This window comes from Octodon degus, unplaced genomic scaffold (assembly GCF_000260255.1).
Source record: "Octodon degus isolate 3935 unplaced genomic scaffold, OctDeg1.0 scaffold00071, whole genome shotgun sequence".
NCBI classification, from domain to species: Eukaryota; Metazoa; Chordata; class Mammalia; order Rodentia; family Octodontidae; genus Octodon; species Octodon degus.
In genome coordinates this window covers 7933564-7942867 of record NW_004524647.1, presented here as the reverse complement: position 1 = coordinate 7942867, position 9304 = coordinate 7933564, and the positions used below count along the sequence as shown (strand labels likewise).

The 9304-nt window shown below is 43.4% G+C and overlaps 1 protein-coding gene and 1 pseudogene across 1 annotated transcript in view; one reads left to right on the top strand and one right to left on the bottom strand.

The window, feature by feature from the left end:
- The window catches only part of Crtap (cartilage associated protein), a 30237-nt gene that overhangs the window by 5930 nt on the left and 15003 nt on the right, over nt 1-9304 (top strand). The window contains exons 2-3 of the mRNA XM_004635278.2: nt 811-960; nt 6317-6488. Coding sequence (XP_004635335.1) covers nt 811-960; nt 6317-6488 — 322 coding nt within the window. The remainder of the gene's footprint in view (nt 1-810; nt 961-6316; nt 6489-9304) is intronic.
- Nucleotides 7255-7898, bottom strand: LOC105742754 (annotated as a pseudogene).

The window sequence follows — 9304 nt, the reverse complement described above, 5'->3', positions numbered from 1 at the left end:
GAGAGAGAGAGAGAGAGACAGAGACAGAGACAGAGACAGAGACAGAGACAGAGATAAGAGAGAACAAGCACTAGTTGCAAGGGTCTGGATCAAGATAATAACCCCCAAAGTCATGCCCCATGACCTACTCGTCTACTCAGCCCTACCCCCTAAGTTTTATCACCTCTCCAATAATGTCATCGATTTTACAAATCCGCTGATAGTGGATTAAGCCAGTGATGAAGTTTGAGTCCCTATGATCCAATCAGCATTAGTCAGCACCCAGCACATGACCTTTGGGGGACATTTTAAATCTAAGCCATACCACTACTGCTTGGCAGAGGGGCAAGGGACAAAGAGTTACTAGAACCTGAAAGGAGAGATTCTGTGCAGAGGGCCTCCTGGAAAGATGCTGTGACCCTCGGTTAAGAGCCCAGCATGACTGCAGGGAGGGAGCAGGTGATGAAATAACCCAGACTCCATGCTCCCTTCCTTCAGTCTTCTCTTAGGCCCTCACCACTGAGCTCCTTTGGGGCTAGAGGGAAGGGGAGTCTGTTGTAACAGCACTCACTGGCCAGCCTCCTGAGCACAGGGGAGCGGAGATGGTGGGAAGTAGAAGGGGAAAGACACAGTGAGACACTCATGTTGAGGGCATGGACAAGGCCTTGGTGGGCCCTAAGTCACTGCCTAAATTGGAAACATTGTTAAGAACACAAAATTACTGAAGGACTGTTGACAACAAGTTACTGGTTACCAAAAGACATTCTTGTTTTACTAAATTCAATATTCAGCATTCATTGAGTACCTGTTGTCTTTGTCTTTTGTGCTTAGGCAAATAATCTCCCAAAGGCCATTGCAGCAGCTCATACTTTTCTACTGAAGCACCCAGATGATGAAATGATGAAGAGAAACATGGAGTATTATAAGAGTTTGCCTGGGGCCGAGGACTACATTAAAGACTTGGAAACTAAGTCATATGAGGTAGATTCAGACATCTGTGTATTTACTTGACCAGGGTCTCACTAGCTATTCCAGGCTGGTCTGGAATTCACTGTATAACCCAGGCTGGCCTGGGACTTTCAGTGGTCCTCCTGCCTCAGCCTCCTGAGCACTGGGATCACAGGCATGTACCATCATGACAGCAGATTCAGATTTGCACACAGTTGTCAGTGTGATGTGATTTTGGTTAAATAAATATATCAGTGAACAGCTGTTGACATTGCAGACCTCTAGTGATATTTTGGTGACATTTGATGAACATTATAAGTTTATAAATGATTGACTGTTTAGCACAAAATGGATCTGTAAGATGAGTTTTTACGTTCTGTGGAGATTTTAAAGTTACCTCTCCTTTCCCTTAAATTCGTTTTGGACATATGATCATTTGTTTAGTTTTCAGATGGTAAAGACGTATCTTAGAAGTCACAAAAATGATAAGGACCACAGACTAGAAACACAAGTCTCCATGTTTTTCATGTTTCCATTTTTGTTTTCAGATACAAAAAAGCCGAGATTCTTACACTACTTGACTCAAATGAGACCATGCCAAGCAATTCATCGTTTACAACAATCATTTCTCTTCTCCAGGTTTTCTGCTCGATGCAGTGGTGTGCCTGACAGAAAACTGAATGTGCTGTGCTTGGCTGGGAAATGTCATTTCTTTCAGAAACAACATGCAGGACAGTTCCTACTTTGTCTGCAAGTCAGTTTACAACAATTGCTTATTTCCTGTTTATATAAGAGGCATGTGAAACTAAAACTTAGCTGTCCAGTTTCATTCACCTACCCCGCCAACAAGCAGGACAGCCAGCAGCAACATAGTAAATTGTGGAGAATTGTGGCGGTAGAGATTATTTATCTTTAGTAGATTCAACTAGTTAGACTGGAAAGTATTGACTTTTCTCTTAATTCTCTTTAGGACTTTCTCTTCTAATTTTGCTAGACTGGGTTCCAGAAGAACACCTCATGGGACATTGAAGTGTGAAAACTATATGCTGTCATAGTATACAAGTTTTTGTTAATTGCATAGTTTAGCAACAGTTGAGTTTGCTAAATAAATGATACCGAAGGAAATCCTGACCCAAGTGTCACTACTTCTAAAGGTTTCTGATCAAAGACTATTATACAATGATATTTATAGTCTAATTTAAAAGATGAGGGTCAGCAAGATAGCTCAGTGGACTAACGGCCTGCTTAGGCAAGTGCAGGGACCAGGGGATCCCTGGTTCCACACGTTGCTTCAGCCCTGCCCCCTGGGCATACTGTGCCGGCCACTGAGTGCAGGCGTGGTGGCGTATGCCTGTAATCCCAGCACTGGGGAGGTTGAAAACAGGAGGATGACTATGAGTCTGAGCTGTGTATCAAATATATTAAAAGAAAGAAAGAAAGAAAGAGAGGGAAAGGAAAAGAAAAGAAATGACTGACAAACTATATTTTTACATGTCAAGTACATAGTCTTAACAGTTTATAAAATAAGTTCACATATTATTATCTTTCAGAATAAGTCTCATTTTTTAAAAGAAACTGAGAGACTCATTTTATATATACAAAATGTATATTAAGGTAGAAAGTAAAGAGTTATTGACAGCACAGATACTGAAGTCTGCAAGTCTACAAAGGGGAATTATGATGAGACTTCTGAAGAATAAGCATCATTAACTCCCTTGAGCACTGAACATGGTCAGGTTCTGTCAGGCTCAGCCTCTGGGAACCCAGGCCCCATGGAAGGGTCGGGCAAGGCTGAAGACAAGGGCATAGACTGAAACTTTCTGTAAGGATTTGCAGATCCCAAGGCCTGATTGCACAGTTTCCACTGTGTGACCAGGCTGCAGGCTCAGTGTTTCTCTGGTGAGGACTCTCCTTTCTGGGAGCCTTTCAGGTTTCCAGGGAAGACTTGCCCAGCCTTCTGCAGGGCTCGTGGAGTGTCTGTGCTGGGTGCTATTAGCTGAGCCAGTCTGGGGAGAGGAGCAGGGGTCACCGCGCTGAATGTGAAGACCTCTGTTTCTTGGGCCTTAGCCTCTGCTAGGCCTCATCCACTGCAGCGTCCAAGTGGAGTCTCCGTCCAGGTGGAGGCTAAACTGTCAGTCTCTGGGGAAGAGGATCTTTGAGAACTGTGAGTGCTTGCATGAGAAGATAGTGCTAGAGAAACCTTGGTTCAGGGGCCCTGCTCAGATTTTCAGTTCTGCTTTCAGTGCCGCATCCTCTACCTCCAGTGGTCCTTTGTAACCACCAGGGCCTACAGGACATGTATCTCACTTCCCCTCTGGATTCTCCTCTGACTATTGTGTCTTTCCAAAAGTTGTTGGGATCTCTCTTGTCTGCTGCTTGCTCCTTTGCTGTCCACACATAAAAAAGATGTGTATGCTTTTCCTTTCTTCACTGTGTGTGCCTTAGGCTTGGGAAGCAGAGCTGGGTGCCTGTGGTTAGAGCACTTTGCTAACCTGGAGGTCAGCCGGTCTCTTTGCTCTCTTCTGGAGCCCTTCAGGATGTGGCTGGGCTCCCTCCTGAGCTTGAGGGCTTCTGGGCTGCTTGGCTTCCTTCTTGGAGCTCCTGCTACCCTGCTGCTTCTGCAAAGCCAGCTGCCTGGAATAGCTGCTCCTTTATTCATTCTATGGAAGACTCCTTTGCTTCTCTGCCTGTCTTATTGCCTGGGGACACTGCCTGTGCAGGAAGATTAAAGAGATTCATCTTTCTTTCTTTTTTTTTCAATTTGGAAGCAGATACTTTATTAACTGACCAAATCATAAAAACACCATGGTAGATACCTTAGTTCATCCTTCCAATAAGCCTGTTGATCTGGTCTTCCCTATTTCCAGCATCTCCACCTTCCTCAAAATGGGTGGTCTTTTTCTTCATTCCACCTTGAGGAGATGATAACTTGAATGGCCACAGGAAGTTATTTGCCTCTTTGAAGCATTTTCCAACAGTATAGATCTCATGAATCAGATCCTCCATGCAGATGATTCCATATTTACCAAGAGATCGAGCAGTCAATGAATTATCTGTCAAGGCAATTCGCTTCTTATTGATTTTGCCGTAGCTACGCTTGTATATTAGTTTGTTCACTGACTTCAGGTTTGGGTACCCCCATGCAACGTATGGCTGTACAATTCTCAGCATGTTAATTGAAGCCTTGTTGAGCTCAACAAAGGTACCATTGAAGACTTGGCGAAGGCAAAGAAGCTGCAACACCTTGCGGACCTTTGGGTTCACACCATTGATACCCCTGATCCGGATGACAAATGCCAGTTTGGGCTCTGCAGGGACATAGAAGTTGCCAGCTTTTCTCACCATTCTTGCCTTTCGGATCTCAGTTCTGTACATTTGTCTGTACTCCTTATGATAGTGCCTGGCTTTTTCATAGATGAGCTTCCTCCTCACCTTGCGAAGCGTCTTCTGGGCAAACTTCTTTCTCAGGTGCTTTATCTTTAGCTCTGTGAAATGTTTTTGCTTTTTCATAAGGGTTTCTGGCACACCAGGAACCTTCTTTTTCTTCTCTTCTACACCCTCCATGGTTCCAGCTGAAAAAGAGCGAGATTCACTTTTCTACTGGAGGTCTGAAGCTTGGTGAAAAGTTCAGGTTCACTGGGTGTAGTAGGAATGCCTGTAATCCTAGCTACTTAGGTGACTGAGGCAGGAGGGCTGAAAGTGTGAGGCTAGCCTAGGCAGCTGTGTGGGTCCCTGACTCAAAAATAGAATAGAATAGAATAGAATAGAATAGAATAGGAGTAGGTGTTGGAGATGTGTTCAATGCAAGGTTCTGCTTCACTTACCAATATTGTAAGGAAAAATAAATAAATAAATACAGACCAGGTCCAAGAGGTGGCCCTTGGATTCCCCATCCAGGACTAGCTGAAAGGAACTCTGACTGGAGAGTCCCACGCTTGCTGCAAGCCTGTCGCAACCTCCTGCAGTTGGCGGGCTTTTGCACGTATCCAGGGCCTACTTATTTCTTAGACTGTCTTTTATGTGGTCCATATGACAATGAACAGGAAGTCTGCAGTTTCTGCCACCTTGTGTGTGTTGCCTTCCCACGCACAGCTTGTGCATGTCTCTCCTGTCTTGACCTTTGTGGTTGGAGGGAGCACAGTGTCAGGTACCTGCTCTCAAACTTGTTTCTCTTCCTGCATTCAGTTTTTAAAATCAGGCTTATTGAGGTGAATATATCTACAATATAGTTTTCTATCTTAAGTGTAAAGTTCAATGCACTGTGACTGCTATCTGCAGTTATAGCTCATGAACATAGTACAGAATTTTCATCCCTCTGTATATTTTCCATCTTGTCTTTGGTGGTCAAGCTTTTTTTTTTTTTTTTTTTTTTTCTTTTTGTGATTCTGGGGATCAAACCCAGGGCCTTGTATATGCAAGACAAGAGTACTACCAGGGAGCCACATCTGCAGCCTAAGCTTTTGTTGCAATGCCCAACTTCTGGCAGCTACTGACTTGAGTTTTGTTAACTTTCTTCTTGAATTTGATTTTTGTTATCAAACACATGATACTTTTTGAATTAACTAAACTAAATAAGAATTACACCCATTGTACTTTTTTTTTTTTTTTTTTTTGGTACCAGCGATTGAACTCAGGACCTTACACTTGCCAGGCAGGTGCTTATGCCACTGAGCTATCTCCCTGGTCCTTGTACCCACTTTAAACCATAGAAAAATCTAGATATAAAGCAAATTATAGGCTATGTCTGGTGGTACATGCCTGTAATCCCAGCACCTGGAAGACTGAGGCAGGAGGTTCACCATGAGTTTGAGGCCAGCCTGAACTACATAGTGAGTTCAGGGACAACCTAAGTTACATGGTGAAACCCTATCTTGAAAAATAAAGAAGGGGCCAGGGATATAGCTCAGTGGTATATCATCTGCTTGGCAAAGAGTGAGGTCCTGTTGATTCCTGGTACCACCTGCCCCAGTAAAATAAAGGAAGGAAGGAAAGAAGGAAGGAAGGAAGCAAGCATGGAAGCACGTAAGCAAATTACAAACTAGGAATGGTGGCAGAGTGTGATCCCAGCACCCTGAGAGGCTGAGGCAGGATGGTAGCAAGTTTGAACCCAATCTAGGCAACTTACACACTTAGTGAGACCCTGTCTCAAAAGTAAAATAAAAAAAAGGTTGGGGCTGAGAGGAGTGTTGCTCAGTGTGAAGGCCCTGAGTTCAGTCTTTAGTACCTGGGGGAAGAAACACATAGATCGACTTCATGTTTAACGATTGACAGGGTAGCTTTTCCAAGGCTAATGAAAGCAAACCAGGGTGATGGACTTAGTTCCTTTAGAGGGACAGGTCTGGCTCCCTCTAGACCAGGACAGGTTTCTTAGCTTCTGCTTGCTTTTCAGAGCCTGTTTATCCGAGCAGTACGGGCCTACAATGGTGAGAACTGGAGAACGTCCATCACAGACATGGAGCTGGCCCTCCCCGACTTCTTTAAAGCCTTTTATGAGTGCCTTGCAGCTTGTGAGGGGTCAAGGGAGATCAAGGACTTCAAGGATTTCTACCTTTCCATAGCAGGTGGGTGGCTTTGTCCCAGGGAAGGAGGGTCCCTGCCTCATGGAGTCTGTCTTCCTCAGAGCATTGCTCTTCATGAACAGCCTCCTCAGACCTTGTGGGGTCTTTGAGAAACTCCCGAGCTTAAATATTAATGAATAACTTGGGTAGAGGACCCTACCTGGATAAACCCATGACCTGATCGAGGCCTCTCATGAAAGAACTGTCAGAAAGTTCAAGCCCAACCCTACTGAGGAGGCTACTGTATCAGCCCTGTTCCATACAGATGCTCCCAAGGCTGTGGAAACACAGAAATGGGCCCAGAGGTGGCCCATTGATTCACATGATTGAGGTAACTTGCATTATGGGAATGGCAGTTTTGCAGCACACAAAAAAGTAGAATGAAGACTGGAATGACTCTTTAAGAAAAGTAATGTTTAGGTCGTTGTGTATGTGTGTGGTGCCAGGATTGAATCCAGGAATTTGCCTTGAGCTGTATTCTCAGTCTTTATACTTTTCTTCTTTTTTGAGACTGGGTCTCACTATGGAGCCCAGGTTGGTCTTGAACTTTAGGTGATCCTACCTCCTCACTCATCCCCCAAATGCTAGGATTATAGGCATGTGCCACTATACCTGGCTGCCTATCCTCCCCCTTTTTTAATTTTTTTTTTTTTACAAGACAACATTTTAATGAAAATTCAGTGGTGGATATGTATAATCCAGGGGCTAAATAGTTACAAGGGACTGTCATAGAAATGTAAAGCCGACTAGATAGATGCTCAGGTAATTGCTACATATTCTCATCATCTGATTCATCTTCTTCCTTCAGTGATTCCTTAGCGTATTTCTCTGCTTCTTCCCTTACATCTTTTGGAACAATTTCATGTCTTCCTTTAGTTAATTCAACAACCCAGCTGAGCTCGAGTTCAAAAGCTTTATCCTTAACTTCATCATGTACTATGTAAATTATTTTCGAAACTTCTTTAACAACATCACGGCAGGTCATTTCTTTCATCTGAAGCTTCTCTATTTCTGTCTTTGCAGCTTGCCGGGCTTTACCAATAGCACAGCCCCAATAACCGTATGAAACACCTGAAGGGTCGATCATGTAGAGTTGTGCACCATCATTCACACTGTAAGACCCAAGCATGAAACTGCAGCCGAAGGGTTTGACGGCACTGTAGAGTGTGTAAGCATGTACATACATGGCCACTCGGTCTGCAAGATGTTTCAGTGGAATGTTATAGCCATAGTTAGATCTAAAGTTGGAAGCTTCTTCTCTTGCTATGTCTGCTAAAGACCGAGCATCTGCCAGCAAACCTGCTACTGCCTACTATTTTCCACAGCCTTCATAGCATATTCAACTTGAAAAACTCTTCCATCAGGAGAGAATGTAGAGGCTAATAGATCATACTCGGTTCCAATCGAACTCATCTTGTCCAAACCACCGGAGCGCGTTGGGAGTCCAGCCCCTTTTTTAATTTTGAGACTAGGTTTTGCTAAATTGCCCAGGCTGTGCTCAAACTTGTGATCGTCCTGCCACAGCCTCCCAGAGTGCTAGGATTATAGGTATGTACCATCACAAGATATATTTCTTTCCTTATTTTAAAACAATGTATGCTCCTTATAGGAAGTTTAGAGAACAAAACAAAGATGAAGGAAAGAAACCCTAAAATACCACCTATAGATAGCCCAGATTTCCCTAAAGTGCCATAGTGGGCAGCATTATTCTAGAACATGAGAAATGGCTGAAAGAAGAATTTCCAAAGGTGTCTGTGGACCCTGATTCCTTCTGTGGCCTGCAGAAGGGCAGGTAGGTCTGGGCACAGGTTAGGTGAGGCACTGCGCCTACATCCTGTGTGTGTGAGATGCGGCTGGGGATGCTGTGGGCTGAGTCCTGCAGAGGCCAGTGCAGCCATCCTGCCTATGGAAGTGCTTTTAAAGGGTGTATCGGGTGTTATTTTTAAAATTTTATTTATTTATTCCATATTTGAGCTTTTAGTGTTTGTTGAGGTACTTTTGAGGTACAGATGATACACTTTGTACACAATTCTTAACACATGCACCAAAATATCTAAAAAGCTATGTCTAGTTTTTCAGTTATTCCAGTGACTTTCCAGCTTCACATGTGGAGGCAAATTTTCTGTAAGGGGATTAAGTACTCCTGGTATCTTCAAATGCTGATAAAGTGTCACGTAAGTCCCACCGATTCATACTTTTGTATCCCATACATTACATACTCAAATTTTTAATCTTTCACAGCACATTAACAAAATGAGGCAAACCTGACTACTGCGACCAAAGATGATGTAGAGTGCACATGATTCTGACAGGGCAATGATCAAGAAGTAGTTTGCTTTAGAAAACAATTCTACTAAAAACTAGAGTACAGAAGTCATTTAAAATATCCAAGACATATTAAGTGCAGGACTGTGATTCCTAATTGCCATTTAGTATGCTTTATATAGCAGGATATAAAACTACCCCCACGTGTGGATGTTAAGCTGACCCCCAAGACAGTCACAGCCTGCCATAATTCAACAGCCCACTGTTTGCTGGTTGTGCCAAAAAGAACAGCAACAACAATAAAAAACAGGGAATGATTTCACCTCTAAAAGAAGCATTTACACTTAAAAAATGTGACAAGGTGGGATTCCCTTCTTTTAAAAAATATTTCTAGAAACTTGCATTCACAAAATAATAAAAATATCCCTCTGAATTGTACAAGAAGGGAGACCATTGGGGCTGGTGAGATGGCTCAGTGGTCTAAAGCACCTACTTAGAACAAGCTAAGCTCAAGCAAAGCAGAGACCTCGGTTCAATCCCCCAGCACCACATGC